General features: G+C 42.1%; 1 protein-coding gene across 3 annotated transcripts; it reads right to left on the reverse strand.

Moving 5' to 3' along the window:
* Positions 1-12,694: 12,694 nt before the first annotated feature.
* On the reverse strand, positions 12,695-15,805 carry LOC114710622 (olfactory receptor 1361-like). 3 transcript variants are annotated; one of them, XM_028894817.1, is made up of 2 exons: positions 15,795-15,805; positions 12,695-13,628 (listed from the first exon to the last, which is right to left on the reverse strand). In XM_028894817.1, the coding sequence occupies exons 1-2, from the start codon at positions 15,803-15,805 to the stop codon at positions 12,695-12,697; spliced, it is 945 nt and encodes a 314-aa protein (XP_028750650.1). The 3 variants fall into 3 exon arrangements, with proteins under 3 accessions (XP_028750650.1, XP_028750652.1, XP_028750649.1); XM_028894819.1 differs by lacking the exon at positions 15,795-15,805 and adding an exon at positions 14,267-14,277; XM_028894816.1 differs by lacking the exon at positions 15,795-15,805 and having other exon boundaries at positions 12,695-13,639.
* Positions 15,806-21,361: the final 5,556 nt, after the last annotated feature.

Here is a 21,361-nt window from a genome sequence, read left to right on the forward strand (position 1 = left end):
AACTTGGAGGCATTGGTGAGATTGCCCTACTGATCAACTGCTCAGCTGAGATCCTTTCAGGAGAGGTTTCAGAAGCCTGCAGCCTGCAGTCTGAGGAAACAAGGTCAGCTGAGGAGTTGGCGAGCAAGCAAAGCACGACCAGAGAATGCAAGAGAAGGAGCTGTCCAGCCACTGAACCAGATCACCAGAATCATAAGCCCACCCTACACTGACTGGGAACAGGTAAGGCCCCATCTCCAGACCAGACCAGTAGACCAAGTCTCTAAACCCTAGGCCCTACCCATCATAGCCCCAGGGACCAGGCAGCTACCTTTTCCTGCTCTCTCACAAAAAAAAAACCCAAAACAACAACAACAACAACAAAAAACCAGTCTCTAGAAACCCAACAACCCACTGAACTCATAAACCCACCATGCACCAACTGGGAACAGACATTGGAGCCCCACAGACCAGACAGCAGCCTCTTTCCCTACCCCCTCGCCAAGAAAATTATCCCATGCGACATCAACAACCACCAGAGCCATAAACCCACCTAGCACCCAGGTTGGGAACAACTGCTCCCTGAGAAGAACCCACTGACACTGATTGTACTAAGCTGTTCCTGGAGAAACAGAGCCCAACAACACTGATTCCACCACGAACTCCCAGTGGACCAAGACTGTCTATTGGAATAAGAGAGGCAACCTCAGACACAGACACCACCTCTGCCAAGCAGAGGAAGAGACGAGTAGATAGATGCCAGTGCAAAAGTACAGGCAACAACATAAAGACTTTTATGACACCATCAGAACCTAGTAATTCTACACCTGCAAGACCTGAACATACCAACGCAGAAGAAGCAGAAGAAATCGATCAAAAAAATGACTTTAAGAAGATGATAGAGAGAGCTTCCATCCAGACCAGAGGTGAGTGTCTGGGGTCATACCCAAGGAGGCCTGCCCCTAGGTCCCTCCCTGGGCCCCAGCCGTTCCCTGGGAAGACCCGCCCATCTTGGCCCCAGTTGCTGGCCAGCAGGCAGAGCTCCTGCTGGGAAGGTTCTACTCCAAGACCCCCAGCAGATCCTGCAATCTACACTCCCTGCCCCACACCCATCTGCCCGAGACCCCTGACACTTCCTGAGAATTGGACACCAGCCCCCAGCTCCCATCTACCCAGAGAGCTCCCATCTGACCCAGAGAGCTCCCATCTGACCCAGAGAGCTCCCATCTGACCCAGAGAGCTCCCATCTGACCCAGAGAGCTCCCATCTGACCCAGAGAGCTCCCATCTGACCCAGAGAGCTCCCATCTACCCAGAGAGCTCCCATCTGACCCAGAGAGCTCCCATCTGACCCAGAGAGCTCCCATCTGACCCAGAGAGCTCCCATCTGACCCAGAGAGCTCCCATCTGACCCAGAGAGCCCCCATCTAGACCAGAGAGCTCCCATCCGGCCCAGAGTGCTCCCATCCGGCCCAGAGAGAGAGCTCTCATTGGACAAAGAGCCGTCATTGGACCAAGAGTAAACTCAGAAGACAGGGAATCTGCCAGCCCTGATTAGACCAAGAGTGGCTTCCTGAAACGCCAAAACTGTCAGCTCTAACTGGACCAAGAACCCTGATAAGACCAAGAATGAATCCACGAAGAGATGGGCAGACATCAAGGCAGAAGTACATACAACAACATAAAGAGCAATACAACATCACCAGAACCTAGCCCTCCTCCAACAGCAAGACCTGAACATCACAAAGTGGAAGAAGCAGAAGAAAGTGACCTTAAGAATAGCATCATGAAGATGCTAGAGGCCTTTAAAGAAAAAAATCAAAAATGAAATTGAGAAAAAGATAAACAAAAAAGTGGAGGAAATATATAAAGAAAATGAAAAGTCAAACAAAAATGGGAAGAACTCTATAAAAAACAAGGGGAAAAGACAAATAAGAAGAAGAAAACAATAAATCTCTTAAAGAAAACCATGAAAAAGCAATGAAACAGGTGAGGGAAACAACCCAAGACCTGAAAAGGGAAATAGAAATAATGAAGGAGACACAAACAGAGGGAATGCTGGAAATAGAAAATCTGAGCAAATGAATAGGAAACACAGATGCAGGCATAGCCAACAGAATACAAAAGATGGAAGAGAGGCTCTCTGGTGTAGAGGATACAATAGAGGAAATGGATTCACCAGTCAAAGAAAATACCAATGCCAAAAAAATTATAACACAAAATGGCCAAGAAATCTAGGACACCATGAAAAGACCAAACTTATGAATAATAGGGATAGAGGAAGGAGAAGAATACCAACTCAAAGGCACAGAAAATATATTCAACAAGATCATAGAAGAAAACTTTCCCAATTTAAAGAAGGAAATGCCTGTGAAGATACAAGAAGCCTATAGAACACCAAACAGACTAGACCCCCCAAAAAAGTTCCCTCGCCACATAATAATTAAACAACTAAATGTACAGAATAAAGAAAGAATATTAAGAGCAGCAAAGGGAAAAGGCTAAGTGACTTATAAAGGCAAGCCCATCAGAATAACACCCAATTTCTCAATGGAGACTTTGAAAGCCAGAAGGACCTGGACAGATGTAATGCAGACACTAACAGACCATCGATGCCAGCCTAGACTAATATACTCAGCAAAACTTTCAATCATCAGAGACGGAGTGAACAAGACATTCCAAGACAAAGCCAGATTTAAACAATATTTACCCACAAACCCAGCCCTACATCAAGCACAAGAAGGAAAATTCCAACCTAAGGAAGTCAGATACACCCACAAAAACACAGGCAATAGATAACACCACAGCAGTAAACCCCAAAGAAGACAAACACACACACACACACACACACACACACACACACACACACACACAACCACCAAAAAAACAACAGAAATGAATAATCACTGGTCATTAATATCCCTTAATATCAATGGACTTAATTCACCTATAAAAAGACACAGGCTAACAGAATGGATATGAAAGCAGGACCCATCTGTCTGCTGCATACAAGAAACACACCTCAAATTCAAAGATAGACACTACCTAAGAATAAAAGGCTGGGTAAGTCTTTCCAATCAAATGGTCTTAAGAAGCAAGCAGGTGTAGCCATCCTAATATTCAGCAAAATAGGCTTCAAGCTAAAATCAATCAAAAGAGATCAAGAAGGGCATTACATACTATGTAATATATAGGAAAGATCCACCAAGATGAAGTTTCAATTCTGAACATTTATGCCCCAAACACAAGGGCACCCACATATGTAAAATAAACATTATTAAAGCTTAAATCACATATAAACCCCCACACATTATTAGTGGGAGACCTCAACACCCCACTCTCATCACTGGACAGATCTGCCAAATCGAAACTTAACAGAGAAATAAAGGACTTAACTGATGCTATGACTCAAATGGACTTAATCAATATCTACAGAACATTCCATCGTAACCAAAAAAAAAAAAAAAAAAAAAAAAAAGAATATACCTTTTTCTCAGCACCCCATGGAACCTTCTCTAAAATTCGACCACATACTTGGCCACAAAGCAAATCTCAACAGATACAAAACAATTGGAATAACTTACTGTGTTCTATCAGATCACCATGGTTTAAAGTTAGATTTCAACAACAACAAAAACTACAGAAAGCCTACAATCTCATAGAAACTGAATAATGCTCAACTAAATCACCAGTGGGTTAAGGAAGAAATAAAGAAAGAAATAAAAGACTTCCTAGAGATCAACGAAAATCAAACTTATGGGACACTATGAAAGCAGTGCTAAGAGGGAAATTCATAGCACTAAATGCCCACATAAAGAAGTTGGAGAAATCTCACACTAATGTCTAAACAGCACACCTGAAAGCTCTAGAACAAGAAGAAACAAATTCACCCAGGAAGAATAGATGCCAAATTGAGAGCTGAAATCAATAAAAATAGAAACAAAGAGAACAATACAAAGAATTAATGAAACAAAGAGTTCGTTCTTTGAGAAAATCAACAAGATAGACAAGCCCTTATCCAAATTAACCAAAAGGCAGAGAGAGAGCATCCAAATTAACAAAATCAGAAATGAAAAGGGAGACATAACAACAGACAATGAGGAAATCCAGAGAATCAAAAACCTGTCATGCTTCAAAAACCTGTACTCCACAAAATTGGAAAATGTGAAAGAAATGGACAATTTTCTGGATAGGTCCCACATACCAAAGTAAAATCAAGACCAGATAAACTATTTAAATAGACCAATAAACCGTAAGGAAATAGAAACAATCATTAAAAGTCTCCCCCCCCAAAAAAAAGACCCGAGACCAGATGGTTTCAGTGCAGAATTCTACCAGATTTTCAAAGAAGAGCTAATTCCAATACTCTTCAAATTGTTCCACACAATAGAAACAGAAAGGACATTATCAAACTCTCTTTTTATGAGGCTACAGTTACCCCAATACCCAAAGCACACAAAGATGCGACAAAGAAAGAGAATTACAGACCAATCTCCCTCGTGAACATTGATGCAAAAATACTCAACAAAATATTGGCAAACAGACTCTAAGAACACATCAAAAAAATTATTCACCATGACCAAATAGGTTTCATCCCAGGGATGCAAGGATGGATCAACATATGAAAATGTGTCAATGTTATACATCATATAAACAAACTGAAAGAAAAAAAAACACATGATCATTTCATTAGATGCTGAAAAAGCCTTTGAGAAAATTCAACACCCCTTCATGTTAAAGGTCTTAGGGAGATCAGGAATACAAGGATTATACCTAAACATAATAAAGGCAATTTACAGCAAGCCAATAGCCACCATCAAATTAAATGGAGAGAAACTCAAAGCGATACCACTAAATTCAGGAACAAGACAAGGCTGTCCACTCTCCCCATATTTATTCAATATAGTACTAGAAGTTCTAGCTAGAGCAATAAGACAACATAAGGAGATCAAGGGGATACAAATTAGAAAGGAAGAAGTCAAACTTTCACTATTTGCAGATGATATGATAGTATACATAAGTGACCCCAATAATTCTACCAGGGAACTCCTACAGCTGATAAATTCCTTAGTAAAGTGGCAGGATACAAGATCAACTCAAAAAAGTCAGTAGCCCTCCTATACACAAATGATAAAAGGGCTGAGAAAGAAGTCAGAGAAACATCACCCTTTACAATAGCCACAAGTAATATAAAATACCTTGGGGTAAAACTAACTAAACAAGTGAAGGACCTGTATAATAAGAACTTTAAGTCTCTAAAGAAAGAAATTGAAGAAAATATCAGAAAATGGAAAGATCTCCCATGCTCATGGATAGGTAGGATTAACATAGTAAAAATGGCAATCTTACCAAAAGCAATCTACAGATTCAATGCAATCCCCATCAAAATCCAAACGCAGTTCTTCACAGACTTGGAAAGAAAAATACTGAGCTTCATATGGAAAAACAAAAAACCCTATGATAGCTAAAAGAATCCTGCACAATAAAGCAACGTCTAGAGACATCACCATCCCTGACCTCAATCTCTACTATAGAGCTATAGTAACAAAAACAGCTTGGTACTGGCATAAAACCAACATATGGACCAATGGAATTGAATTGAAGACCCTGACATTAATCCACACACATGTGAACACCTGATTTTTCACAAAGAAGCCAAAACTATACAATGGAAAAAAGAAAGTATCTTCAACAAATGGTGCTGGCATAACTGGATGTCAATATGTAAAATATTACAAAGAGATCCATATCTGTCACCATGCACAATACTCAAGTCCAAGTGGATCAAAGACCTCAACATAAATCCAGTTACACTGAACTTGACAGAAGAGAAAATAGGATGTAATCTTGAACGCATTGGCAGAGGAGATCACTACCTAAATATAACACCAGTAGCACAGACACTGAGAGCAACAATTAATAAGTGGGACCTCTTGAAACTAAGAAGCTTTTGCAGGGCAAAAGAAACAATCAATAAGACAAAAAGACAGCCTACAGAATGGGAAAAGACCTTCACCAACCCCACATCTGACAGAGGACTGATCTCCAAAGTATATAAAGAACTCATGAAACTAGACATCAAAATACTGAACAATCCAATTAAAAATGGGTTGCAGAGCTAAACAAAGAATTCCCAAAAGAAGAATCTCAAATGGCTGAAAGACATTTAAGGAAATGCTCAACATCCTTAGTCATCAGAGAAATGTAAATCAAAACAACTCTGAGATACCATCTTACACCTGTCAGAATGGCTATGATCAAAAACACTAATGACAGTCTGTTGGAGAGGATATGGAGCAAGGGGAACACTCCTTCACTGTTGGTTGTACAAACTTGTACAACCACTCTGGAAATCAGTATTTTGGTTTCTCAGAAAATTGGGAATCAATCTACCTCAAGATCCAGCCATACCACTCTTGGGCATATACCCAAGGAATGCTCAAATCATACCACAAAGATACATGCTCAATTATGTTCATAGCAGCATTATTCATAATACCCTGAACCTGGAAACAACCTAGATGCCCATTAGTTGAAGAATGAATTAAGAAAATGTGGAACACTGAATGACTGGGTGCATTCTGAGGACTGTCCTTAGGCACCTTTATGATCCTCTGACATACAGACTAAGATGGCTATGATGTCCATAAGGGCTCTGTTTCATAGTACTTCATGGCTGCCCATTTCTACTGGGCGCTTCCTGGGAGTGGGTCTGCCTGTGTTCAACTTCAATGGGTACGGTCCAGTAGTTTATCATTGCCAATACAACATTAGTCACCAGCGACACAGAGGAGCCCTGCTCTCCTGTGTCCTTGTAAATAACTAAAACTACTCCTTTTTCCACACTGACCAGTCCAGCTGAGGTCACACTATTGTTCTAATTCATATTCCGTGGTTATAACGAGTCTGGGCACCTTCCCATACATTCACTGACCTCCGAACTACCCTTATCAAAGTGTTTTCAGGTTCTTCTGCCCATTTCTCCTTGGAGACATCTGCCCTTTTCTTATTGACTTTAAAGAGCTCTTTTTGATGTTTATTTATTTTAAGGTAGGATCTCATTTTGTAGCTCTGGCTGACCTGAAGCTCTCTATGTAAACCAGGCCTCAAATTCACGGAGATCTGCCTGCCTCTGACTCCTGAGTGCTGGGGTTAAAGGTGTGCATCACCTTGCCTGGTTTAGAAGAATTCTTTATATACAGTTCAAACAAAAGTCCCCAATATGTTGCTGTGCACAGATGCAGAGCAAATGCCCATGACTTTTTTTCTATTTTTCTCTCACTGCAAATAGATTTTTATACAATATGTTTTGATTGTGGCTGCCCCTGACTTTTAATTGTGGTTATCAAGGAGTGATACTAATAATAATAAAAAAAAAACTCTACGTAACAAAAAAAAAAAAGAAAGAAAATGTGGTACCAAAAAAAGGAAGAAGAAAGAAAGAAAATGTGGTACATATATACAATAGAGCACTACTCAACAGAGAAAAACAGTGACATCATGAAATTTGCAGGCAAATGGATGGAACTAGAAAATATCATCCTGAGTGAAGTAATCCAGACTCAGAAGGAAAAACATGATATGTACTCACTTATAAGTGGATACTAGATATAAAGCAAAGGACAATCAGACTGCAAACCACAGATCCAGGGAGGCTACCTACCAGGGAGGACCCTAGGATGACTGTAGCTTATAATAAGTTTTGGTTTTGCCCAATCACTGGGCAAGCTTTAGTGAAACATTTTACTATTAGGATAAGAATTTGTACCGTATCGAGCTGATGAAAGAAAATGCTGGCTGTACTTTCAGGAGGGGAAGCTAAAATCTTTTTAGATTATGGATTAGCCTATAGTAAAATGTCTTCTTTAAGTCAAACAGAGAAGCGGAAGATGATTAAGAATCTCACTTACAGAACTTAAGTAAAACACAGCTCTCTGAACAGATGAAGATAGGTTTCTTCTGTATCCCAGAATCTAATCAATATTTACATGTATAATTCAGCTATTATTTGGCTTAAATGGGCTTATTGGGAAATGTTATCATTTTTACTGTTTTCTACAGAGAAAATATTTACCAGCTTTAAATAACCTTGGACTTTTGAATTATAACCTGTTTTTATGTTCAAGCTATCTGTGTATCTCCTGCAGTTGTATATAAAAAATTTTTTACATTCAAAAAAGGACAAATTGTACTATAGAATTGTATTACATAAAATATATAGAATATACAAATTCATACAGACAGAAAGATTAGATGTTATCTCAACATGGAGAAGAAAGGAATATAGAACAATGATTTTCTAAGTACAGAATCTCTGTTTTGTGTGATGGAAAAGCCCCACAAATGGACAGTAGTATCAGGACATAATATCATGAATGTAATAAATCAATACAATAATGTAACTAATGAATATCATAAATATAGTTATTGAATAAATACTGTGAATGCAATCAATGAATACCACAAGTGTAATTAATTTCATGAGTGTAATTAATGAATATCATGAGTGTAATTAAAAAATAAATTCAAAAAAAATTAAATAAATAAAACTAAAAAAACAAATTAAAAAATAAAATAAAAAATAAAGAAAATGATAATCACTATGTAGTCTGGGCTACATAGGCATGTCTCTCTCACACACAAATACAATAAGATAAAATAGAAGAGCAGAGTTTAAGGGCATCGATGAAAGGTTGTTGTCTCTTAGTTAATTCTTGTATCTATGTGCTTTGAACATCTATGCTATCTGCTCTTACGTATGTTTGAAATTCTCTACAATAAAGATGTTAGTTAAATATCAGCACTTTTGCTGGCCATGGTGGCACATGCCTTTAATCCCAGCACCTGAAACAGAAGCAAGTGGATTCCTGTGCATTTGAAGCCAGTTAGACTGCACAGTGAGACCCTGTCTCAATACACAGAAACCATGACTTTTGTAAGCTTGGAAGATGGCTCAGTAGGTAAAGTGCTTTCTCTACAGTCCAGATTCCCAGCACCCACATCTAAACCAAATGAGTGTGTGGCCAGCCTGTGATCTAGTCCAAGAGGCAGCTATGAGATCCCCCAGGGAAGCCGGCTCGGTAAATTGGCTGACTCAGCCAGCTCTGTGGTCAGAGAGAGAGCCTGCCTCAATATAGAACGTGGAGAGGGATTGCAGAAGACACCTGACATCATCCTCTGACTTCTACATGCTTGTGCACACATATGTGTGTACACACACACACACACACACACACACACACACACACACACACACACGTACAGTTTTATTCAGTGATTAGTAAAGTTTAAGGAAAATAAAAATACCAGAACTGCAGAGGATGTAGTGAAAGATTGCATCATGACCCGCTCAAAAACAATTGAAGGGGCTGACTGGAGTGGAACAATACCTGCCGTATATGTCTAAGTCTCCTCAGGGAGAGTGAGGAAGGATGACCCAGAGGACAAGGTCAGCCTGGCCTACATAACTCCTCAAACAAAACAACAACAACAAAAATCATCTGGGAGAGGTTTCCCACATACTAACAATGACCTCAGAAACTAGTCTCTTTTAAGATAGTGGAGGAGGTCCTTGTGCTCAGAGATAAGCACTAGGGAGCCAGGAATGTTAAACACACAGGGCTGTCTCTACTAAGGGAGACAGGTGTAACTTTTTTCCACCCAGGAAGCTAGGAGCAGACATGGTTAATAGCCTGGTAACTCTTAGCTATCCGAGGCCAGGCCACACTGGCTTCCCCAGGCCCTTATCTTGAACTTGTCTCAGTCAGTGACAGCACTGTACTCCCCCAGGCCCCTATCGTGAGCCTGGTCACCTTGAGCCTGTGTCCTCGGTTAACCTATGGACATCTTTATGGAAGACCTCACTAGTACTTTACAGTGAGTTTCGATGTAGTCAAGTCTTAAGCTTTGTTGTGCACGTGGAATTGAGTTAATTATCCCCAGGAAAGGTTTTACCCAATTGTGCTGTGCTTAAATGTGCCTAAAATAAACTACTCGGTGTCAAGAGTCCGGGAGCTTGAACGAGCACTGTCCACTGAGTCATGTTGAACTGAACTACCTTCTTCTCCCCTGAGGATCATTACTGCGCTAGCATGCACGAAAACAGAGTCAGGTGTCATATAAAAAGTGCTGAAAGTAAAAGATGAAGAGAAAATTCCATAGTTCCAGATTCATTTTCATCTGTTTTGTTTTATGAGACAGGATTTCACAGAGTAGCTTAGGATGATCTGGAACCCACAGAATAGCCTAAGGTGGCCCTGAATTGTGATCCTCCTGTCTCAGGCCTCCTGGTACTGGCATTATAGACCTGTGATACCATGTCAAAAATATTAGTCATTTTCAAAATAAATTTCAAAGCATACTCTAAGTTTTTTATGTTTTAAAGGAAAAATAAAATTACTAGAGTAAAAAATACATAAAATAAGTAAAAATAAAATTATAGAGACATTCAGTAATTTAGAAACCTCTCATAAAATAACAGTTGAAAACTTGGATGTAGACTAGTATTTGAGAAAAAATATCTGAGCCCATTTACATAAATATGACAAGAGCAGGAGAAATAATGCAGTTGACTGACATGTCTGGATATTGGAATGTAGAAAATATTTCCCTTTCAATCAACTATTTTCCTGCTTTAATGTTGTATGCTACACAAAGTTTGTGAGATGATAAAAGCATGAACTCAAACAAGTAGAATTATGTTTTCTGTAGCTCCAAATGAATCCTTCCCTTCTTGCCTCATCAACTCTGTGATCTTCCCATTGGATATATTAACATCCAGGTGTCTCCCCAACACATGGCAGATCAAAACCAGCTGTTACTCCACCCAACCCCCTCTCCTGGTTGTTGTGGGCACAAGGCATGCACATGGTACACAGATGTACATGCAAGCAAAACACCCATACAGGTATTAATTAACTAATTAATAAAAATTTAAACACACACACACACACACACACACACACACACACACACACACATGCATGTGCGCATAGGACTTAACAAAAGGACCAACATTTTCAGCTGGCCTTTGTAGTGTGTGAAATGAACAGAGAAACTAAAATGAGCACACAGTCCTTGGAACCCTCCATAGGGGTCCGAAGCCTGACTGCCACTATGGTGACAGAGTTTGCTTTTGTTCTTACAACTTGGGGTCTCAGACTGTATGTGGGGCAGGCACATGTCCAGATAATCTGAAACTCCCCATCCTCCTGCCTCAGCCTCATGGGTGCTGTGATTTTAGGTGTGATCAAGAAAACATGAATTGTTTCCCAACTTTTTAACTTTGGACTCATTTTCAAAACAAATTTCAAAGCATAATATAATTTTGGCATTTAACTGAGAAAAATAACTACCATTAAATACAAATGTGAAAGATCTGTGAAAATGAAAAAGTAGACATTGTTTTTAAAAGTTCTGTGATGTGATGAAAGCTGAAAGCTAAGATATAAATGTTTAACTAGTGAAAGTTCCAGGACACTCAGGCTACACAGAGAAACTTGGTCTTAAAAAAAAAAAAAAAAAAAAAGTGGCTCCGAGCAAACGCGAGCAACACTGACAAAAGGAACAGAGGAAGGAGAGAAGGCGGAGTCGACTGAGCCGTCTGGACACTGGGTTGTAGCAGGCACAGCTCATTTTTATTGATTGACCTATTTCCTGCCCCATGTTGTATGCTACAAAAGCCCGAATTAAAGAATAACACAAGAGGCCCCATGGGATGCAGAATTGGGGGTTCCTGGTGCTCCAAATGAACCCTAACTTCTCAACCCACCTCGTCAGATCTTCCCCTGATGTGGGCTCAGGCAAGGTCTCTGCTGTGAGAGAGAATGAACAGCTGTACTGTCCCAGAGGTGGCCTGACACTCCCATCTGGGTCCTGGCACTCTGCTAAGGGACAAAGAGAATTACATGGACCATCAGCAGCAAAGACAGCCTCTGATACATTGATAGCACAAGACACAAAAGACCATGCTGTGACCACATCTTAACACAAGTGTAAGGATCACCCACTCCCAACAAAAACAACTGCATCCATTGCCCTGGAATGGAAAACACACGCGGCTGCCACTGCTTGGCCAGGCAGAGCCCAGTCCTCTACCTGACTACCTGACTCAGGAAGCACATCCCATCCAGAACAGAAACCAATTCCCAATTCCAACTACACCCAACACAGGCTCTGGCTTATCATTAGTCCCTTTCCAGCGCTGTCCCATTGAGACTCCTCCCCATTTCCCACGGCTGTGATCTCTTACAGTGAGAGGAAAAGTACAGATGTGTTCACAGTGGATTTCGCCAAGGCATTGACAAGACAATCTGAATAAAGACATTAGTTAGAATTTTTATCATTCCTTTACCTAAAGGAATTGTGTCCTAGGTTTTACTCTCCAGAACAGGTTCTTTTCTTTAGAGCATTTTTAACGTGTATGGGTGGTTTGTCGACAGGGATTTCTGTGCACCATTAGCAGGCCTGGTGCCATCTGGAGGAGGGTTCAAATCCCAGAGAACTGTAGTTGCAAATAGTTGTGAGCCACTTTGTGGCTGCTGGAAATCAAATCCAGGTCCTCTGTAAGAATGGCCAGGGCTCCTAAATGTGGGTCATCTCTAAAGCTTCCAGTACATGTTTTCCTTACAAAAGGTAAGTGAAGGTTCAGATAATTGATAGAACCACAAAGAATTCTTGGACATTAGTTCCCTCCATGATATTTGTCACTTTCAACATTATTGAGCAGATAAATATTTCATGGTAATCACTTTCCTTAAAGCTCCTTTCATGTCCTTGTTCCTCAGGCTGTAGATGAAAGGGTTCAGCATGGGGGTCACCACTGTGTACATCATGGCAGCTGCCATGTCACTCCCAGCTGAGTGAGAGGAGGAGGGGTTGAAATACAGGGATATGATGGTGCCATAGAAGAGGCCGACCACAGCCAGGTGGGAGCTGCAGGTGGAGAAGGCTTTCCATCTTCCCCTCGTGGATGAGACTCTCAGGATAGCACAAGCAATAAGGACATAAGACACAAGGATGCAAACAAACGGAGCTATCATTAACAGCCCTGCAACATAGAGAATCATCAGCTCATTGAGGTGTGTGTCTGAGCAGGAGAGTTTCAGGAGGGGGGTCACTTCACAGAAGAAGTGGGGGATGATGTTGTCTGCACAGAATGAGAGTCTAGCCATGAGCAGGGTGTGCAACAGAGCATTCATGCTGGATACTACCCATGACCCGACCACAAGGAGGGCACAGAGCTGATGGGTCATCTTTGTTGTGTAGTGTAAGGGGTGGCATATGGCCACATACCGGTCATAGGCCATCACAGCCAGCAGGAAATCGTCCATGTTAGCAAACACACAAAGAAAGTACAGCTGTGTGAGACACCCAGAGAAGGAAATGGCCTGGTTCCTGAGTACATGAATGGCCAGCACCTTGGGGACAGTAGTGGAGGAGAAGCAGACATCCACAAAGGACAGGTTGCTGAGGAAGAAGTACATGGGGGTGTGCAGGCGGGAGTCTGTGCCGATGGCCAGGATGATGAGCAGGTTTCCCAGGACAGTGGCCAGGTACATGATGAGGAAGAGCAGGAAGAGGAGCTGCTGCTGCTGCTGGGGCTGCCTGGAGAGTCCCAGGAGGAGGAACTCGGAGACACTGGAATGGTTTCTGCCTCTCATGGTCTGAGCCAAGCTACAAAGAACAGAGGCAGAGGTGAGAAATGTAGAAGCTGGGGATTTAGATGTGGCAGATCATGCTTCATTGATGGGCATGTTAAAGATATAGCCCTACCCACATCCCAGTCTACATGTTTCAGTCTAGAGTGGTTCTGGTCCCACTGGCTTCACCCATTCGCTTGACTGAATAAAACATAATCACAGTTTTTGCACATACCCCCCCCACACACACACTCCCCACAATCTTGTTCTCCTGTTAACATCCCAAGTCCTTCTCCTACTTCCTAGCATCAAAGAAAGAATGGGAAAAACAGCTGATTTTTCTCAAACTCTCCATGAATATTCCTGATTTTTGCTATTGCTCCTTGATGCAGGAAGAGTGAATGTTACTCCTTATAAAAGAAACACTGTGGTCTCTACTGTTCTAAAATACCCAGACAAGTAGATGCTGTGGTTTCAATCTATGTGTCTGTCACCTTGATGTTTCTAAGGATTAGAAAATCTTAGAATCCTAAAAAGATTCTGAGCAAGGGAAGAGTGAATGATCACCGTCCTGGCCCTTTGTAAGAACAGAGATTTGTGAGAATCAGATGGGTGTTTATGGCAGCATCCGTCCCACTGGATCTGGACTCCCTGAGCATCTCATTAGAGAGAAGCAGAAAGTCACTGTCCCACCTGTTTCCTCATCCCTGGGGATCAGCGATGATGTCAAAGCCTGCCATCTCAATCCTGGGTCAGCCCCTGGAGAGAAGGTGATCTGGGTGGAGACAAGACTAAGGGAAGATTCTCTTAGAACTTCTTCATCTTAATGATGGAGACCCACAGGTTTGAAGGGGTTGTTTCTTATTTTCTTAACACAGAACCTTGGGGTACTGTAGCACTGCCAGAGAGACCTTTGCCTTTTTTCCTAATAACTTAGTCATTTCCTGTGTAGGTTTTGGTAGCACATTTGCAATAGAATGTGCTTGGAGCACAGATATGAGAAAGTGGCTTTACATATCTAAGCTTGATCCCTTAAAACATCTGATGTAAAGATGAAGGAGAGAGGTGGAGGAGCATAGATCCTGCCATGACTGGGGAACTCCATGCTCCAAGAGTAGATCTCTTTTGGGATATCTTCCAGCTCACAAAGGATCACCATTGTAGAAATGGTCCCCTAATCTCTGCACCCTCAAGAGTCTCTCTTTAACACCCCAATTTACACTCTACCTCTTTTTGTGTTTTATGGTGATGTCTATCCACACCTCCAACACTGTGAGTCCCCTGCTGATGCACCTGGTGAAGGACAGTTTTGGAGGACCTTGGTATTGTTAGAACTCTCTTCCGTTTTGTTGACTAAATGACTTGTAAAACTCTTGTACTTTGCACCATCGTGACTGACAGAAATCAATGGACATAAATGACACTATAGAATCCAATAATTGCATAACCTCGTTAAAGGAATAGTTTCTGAGGTGGTTGGTGTGTGTTCTGACCCACAGGAGAATTCCTTCCAGCTAGTTTTGGTGCTGTTGTTTTGAGGAATCTTGGTATGTAGCCCAGGGTGACTCCAACCTCTTTTTTTTTCTTTTACCCTCCTCGGCCTCCCTGAGTATTGACATTATAAGCGTGTACCACCACAACCAGCCCTTTAAATTATTTTTTAGTAGGACACGAGGTTGCTTCTCACCACATCCAGATCAGTTCTGGGTATTTGTTTTAGCCAGACTCAATTCCAGCATGAAGAGGCGATAGTGCATGAAGTCTCCCCCTGGTTAGGAGGTTATTGGTAATTAATAGCTTCTGGGAAAGAAAGGGTGAGTCAGTCACGTTCAAGTGGACAGCCACACACCCAAGAATACATGAGCAGCATAAACTGAACCAGATGGGAACGAGGGAAAGAACAACAACAACTAACTATGTTGGGTAGGAGGGAGTGTGGGTATGGGAGCAGGTGGGAAAGTGCTGAACATAATTGAAACATCACTGTACAAACTTCTAAAGAACTAGTTTTTAAATTTCTGTTTATTTTATGTTCGTTGGTGCTTGTTTTGCCTGCATGTGTGTCTGTGTGAGGGTGTCAGAAGACCTGGAACTGGAGTACAGACAGATGTGAGCTTCCAAGTGGATTCTGGGAATTGAAGTTTGGTCTTCTGGAAGAGTAGCCAGTGCTCTAAACCCCTGGGCCATCTCTCTAGACTAAGAACTAATTTTTTTAATCACAAGAAAGAAACAAAAATTGAGTAGCAACAATTCCCAGAGAAAACTCCCTGAGACCTCAGATTTCATCGTTTTAACTTGTTTAAGGTTTTGGTTAAAGTCGGCTATTCAGATTTTTCTGAAGTACAGAAACAGAGACTATTGCAACATTTTCTCAGTTAAACTTTCCTTTCCGCAGATATCTGGTTATTTACTGCTAGGGCTTGTGTCCCCTTTGAAGACAAGGAGAGCTGGAAGTTCTAGAGTGGCAGGTTGAAGAACCCTAAGAGAGGAGAAAGATGGAGGAGGACAAGCCTGCTGGGCCTAGGAACTCCACAGTAGACTTCTCGGGAAGCTCCTAGCTCACCATGGATCTCCATTTTGCAAATGCTGCCTAATCTAGACACCAGGAGTATGTCTTCAAGATCCCCATTTATACTCTAACACCTCCCTCCCAAGGAGGATCATAACTGATCTCAGAAATGAGACTGGGGAATTAGAAACTCCTAGGCCACCCTTCACTGTAATTTGTCCTGTCCCTGTAAATCCAGAAGCTGGAAACTTTCTCCTGTCTGACTCGCAGATGAGTAAACAAGAGGCTGTAGGTGAGAGCAAAGATGGAAAGATGCAGCGAGGAGCTGGGGTGAGCTGGAGAAAGCCCTGCTGCTGTCCAGCTCAGGAATCGGGTATTTCCTGAGGACCAGAGAGACGCTGCCTTCACCAGCAGTCCTCAGTGGATGTGCTGAAAGCCAAATGGTGCTGGTCTAATTATTACAGGAAGAGATGTTCATGAACATGATAGGTTGGGCATGGTGGCTCACACATGTAATAACAGGACTGTGGAGGCTGAGGACAGAGAGTTAAGAGTCCCAGACCTCCCTGAGCTGCATAGTTGGCCCCTGTCTCAAAAACAAAGGCAGACCAAAGGAAAAGAAGAAAGGACAGAAGAAAGGAAGGGAGGGAGGGAGGGAGGAAGGAAGGAAAAAAGGAAGGAAGGAAGGAAGGAAATGAAAATGATAAAGGATTTGTGACATGGCTATGCAGCAAGACCCAGTCACAAAAAATAATCACATTCATAACACAAATGAACAAGAACAGGAGGGAAAGAGAAAAACTGCCAGTGGCCTGGTCAGAGCATTAGCCGGTGGCAACAGAAGTTCAGGTGTGAGCCCACCAGGAGAAAGACGCTCTGATGAGAATGTCTCCTTCAAGAATACAGACTCCAGAGAATGTCTTTCACTTATGCCCTGCCTTCATATTGTTTCTGCCACATGCTTTCTCAGGCATCTGATGTAATGTATATGGTGTAGGGAGTCCCCCACTGCCTGTATTGTAGTATGATTTTCCAATCTATTGGTGATCTCTATCTGTAGATTGTCTAAAAGATGACTCCTCCTAAGCTGTACTGTCCATTTGACATCAATAATATTAGCTTAAGTCAGGGATTATAAATTCACTGGAAACTGTTTTAGATCACAGCTCATGTTTACATAGAAAAATAGTTCAATGTCCCCAGCTGCTAAGACAGTTGTACACTATTATGAAATATAAAGCTTCAAAGTAGCTTTAGATTAGACCAAGTGCCTTGCTGATGGTTTTTAAGATAAACTATTTCCAGGAAAAGCAGTCCAGTTCACAAGGACATAATATCCAGCTATCTGATTTTTTGGACCAAGGTCAAAGGCTCAAAGCAACCTAATGGCTGTGCCAGTCTCTACTGCTAGGTCTGGCTGATAACCTAGGACAAGATAACCTAGGTCAGTGTTTAACTCTCTGCACAAATGCGTAACCTCAGTCTTAGAATATGGGTCTGTAACCTGAAGACTCAGAGTTCAGCCAACTGTTTTTTTATGTTGGGTTATGAAATTGTGCGGGTGACAGGGAGCAATTAACTGAGGTTAGAGACAAATTCGGCTTTCCTTCAGCTACACCACCAGCAGGGGTTAGATTTCCCAGCTGACCAGGGCGGCTGAGAATGATCTGACTTCATAGCCCCGAGAAGGAGCTACAAGTCTCAATTTCTATCTCTCTAGATCAAAAGCAGAATGACGGGTTCTTCCTTTGCAGCTGAGAGTTAACAGCCCACCAGCTTGGGAGTTGAGATTTATTGCATGTGAGTTGTCTGGATGACTCTGCTTTTAATCATTTACTTAAGAAATTGAATGGGACCTTCAAATATAACTCCTAATATTCAACATGAAAGACTCTGTTGGGTATATACAGCTGTGAAGAACAAAGAGATTCACAGCCAACATGAGAGAATAAAAAGAGAAACCAAAAGAGACTATGTATGAGTTCTTTCCTTCCCTAAAAATCCTCAGGTAAAAAAGTCTTTGCTTTAGACACTGGACTTTCCCTTTGAGCCCTGCCTACAGACTAGAAGCTGATTCTTCCCAGGCTATGATTTAAAATTGTGTTGACTGAGAGTCAATTATTCTTGCACATGAGTGATTTGCACATGTGTGGGTTCACTCATCTTTCTTTTACATGTTTGAAATTTTCCACATCAAAGGTTTTAGTTAAAACTCTGAAGTTTTAGGGGTTGGAGAAAATGGCTCATTGATTAAGATTACTGGCTGCTCTTCAAGAGGATCTGGGTTTGAATCCCAGCACACACACACATCTCAGCCCTCACAGACTTCTGTAACTTCAGATCCAGGGCATCCAATGCCCTGTTCTGTCATCTTTGGGGACCAGTCACAAACATGCAGGCCCAACACCCATACACATAAAATAAAATCAATAAAAAATGTATGTCAATGCTTTCACTCAATAAAATAGTGAACTTAAAAAGAATTGAAACTCCCAGAACAGATGAAGATGCCCCGAAAGGCAGCTTCGATCCCTGAGACACAATGAAGAACTGTCAATAGGTGGTGCAGGACTGTTACCCAGCACTGAACAGTTTGAGGCAGGAGCTGGAGCTCAAGTCCTACCTGGGCTGTACACCAAAACCCATCAAAACAGACAAGAGAAAGAGAGAGAAAGAGAGACAGAGAGAGAGAGACAGAGACAGAGACAGACAGACAGACAGACAGAAAGAAACAGAAACAGACAAGAGCAGCGAGGAGCTGTCCTTATCAGTGTCTGAACACACCCAGCAACAAACTAAGAAACCATTCCTCTGCAGGAATTACTATGTGACTGGATTACTGGGGAAGGTGAGCAGACCTGTTCATGCATGTGTGTGTGCTGTGCATGGACAGGGTGAGGGGGACACCAGTTGTAGGTGGAGTTGGACCTCATAACATACCACAGCCAACAATAAATAACTAAACAAGCAAATAACAAGAAACATACAAGAGCAGCTGGGAGTGGTCCAGAAATTTCAAATGTGGCCACTTCAAACAACAACAAAAAAGTGAATGCATGCAAAGAAACAGGAAATTATAACCCATACAGCAGAACAGCAAACAATGGCCACTTCCTGCGAGAGAGAGCAGAAGCTATCCTTAACAAGAATACTTCAAAGTAGCCATTGCAAAAATATTAACCGATGGGATGGGTAGAAAGATTAAAGAAGAAAATGATGGCTGGGAAGACAGACCCAATGACAATGTCAATTGCTGCTAAGTCTGAGGACCTGCTTGTCATCCTCTGACTTCAACATGGAAAGAGAGAGCCAGCAAGTTGTCCTCTGCCCCACATCGGTAAGCTTTAGAATACACGCTCCCATGCCAGAAAACATGCACAGTAGACACACAAGCAAATAAGTGTAAAAATAGAACTAAGTGAAAGTTTGACAACAGTGCCACATCAAACAGAGAATAGAGGCCTAGGGAATGGGAGAAAAACAAGGGACCCAGTGGAAACTCGGGAGTGGGGAAGATCTCATTGGAATAAACAGTTGTCAGTGGGCCTCAGCACATCTGAACTGGAAGAAGACAGAGTGGGCAAGCTTGAAGAGAGTGATAGAGGTAGTGTACAGTGAAGAGCAGAGCAGAAGAAAGAACAAACAAAAATGGACAGCGGGAAAGAGAGGCCGTGCTGTTAGACACATGACAGGACTTCTGAGGGAAGGGAGAGGAAGGAGTGTGGGAAATGTTGAGAAACAATGGCCCAGATCTCAATTTAGTTCAAAAACAATAATCTATACATCTCAGAAGTCCTATCAACTTTAACCAACAAGAGACACCCAAAAGAAAAAGGAAGAGGTGGAGGAGGAGTGTAAGAACTAGAGGTAGGCAGGTCAGTGGTGGCACATGCCTATCATCCCAGTTCTTGAAAGGCAAAGGCAGATGGTTCTCTGTGACTTGAGGCCATCTTGGACTACAGAGCAAGTTCCAGGACAGCCAGGGCTTCACAGAGAAACCCTGTCTCCAAGAACACAAGAAAACTAGAGGTGATGCATGACCACAAGGAAACAGTGTCTTCCAGGCACAGTGTGGAAGGTGCACACAAGCTCACAGTGGCTGTGACAACATGCATGACTTTTACAAGCTGAGGCCACACATATGCGGCAGAGGAAGTGGGCGGAGTCTCACCCCCAGCTGGAGGGCTGCTGGCCAGTGTTAGCCACTAGGAAGGGAGGAGTCAGTTTTGTTTAGAGTGTAGCCTCTTTAACTCAACCATGCTCCAGGGAAGGCCACCCATCCAGGAGGGTCTGGGCAGCCCAGACTAACTGGTGGGTATTAAAAGGGGGACGAGAGCACACAAAGTTGGGTGAGTGAGGGGGTGTGTGAATCTGAGAGGAAACCGGTGGTCTGGTACAGAACACATTGTTCCAAATTATTCAAAGAACTAAAAAGATAAAAACTAAATGAATTAAAATATTGATTACAATTGAAAAATCAAAATCTTAAGAATAAAAATACACAAGATTAACAAAACCAAATTATAGGCCTCAAGCAAATAAGTTTTGTGATGTGATGAAAGCTGAAAGCTAAGATATAAATGTTTAACTAAGTGAAAGTTCCAGGACACCCAGGCTACACAGAGAGACTCGGTCGTAAAAAAACAAACAAACAAACAAAAAGTGGCTCCGAGCAAACCGAGCAACACTGACAAACGGAGCAGAGGAAGGAGAGAAGGCGGAATCGACTGAGCCATCTGGACACTGGGTTGTAGCAGGCACAGCTCATTTTTATTGATTGACCTATTTCCTGCCCCATGTTGTATGCTACATAAGCCCGGATTAAAGAATAACACAGGAAGCCCCAGGGGATGCAGAATTGGGGGTTCCTGGTGCTCCAGATGAACCCTAACTTCTCAACCCACCTCGTCAGATCTTCCCCTGATGTGGGCTCAGGCAAGGTCTCTGCTGTGAGAGAGAATGAACAGCTGTGCTGTCCCAGAGGTGGCCTGACACTCCCAACCAGATCCTAGTGCTCTGCTAAGGGACAAAGAGAATTACATGGACCATCAGCAGCAAATACAGCTGTAGCTAGAGTTTTCCTACCTTGCCCATGGTCAGGACAAATCTTTGTCACCCACCAGTCCCACAACCACTCAGACCCAACCAAGTAAACATAGAGACTTATATTGCTTACAAACTGTATGGCCGTGGCAGGCTTCTTGCTAACTGTTCTTATAGCTTAAATTAATTCA

Source organism: Peromyscus leucopus, chromosome 8b (genome assembly GCF_004664715.2).
Source record: "Peromyscus leucopus breed LL Stock chromosome 8b, UCI_PerLeu_2.1, whole genome shotgun sequence".
In the NCBI taxonomy this organism is placed as follows: Eukaryota; Metazoa; Chordata; class Mammalia; order Rodentia; family Cricetidae; genus Peromyscus; species Peromyscus leucopus.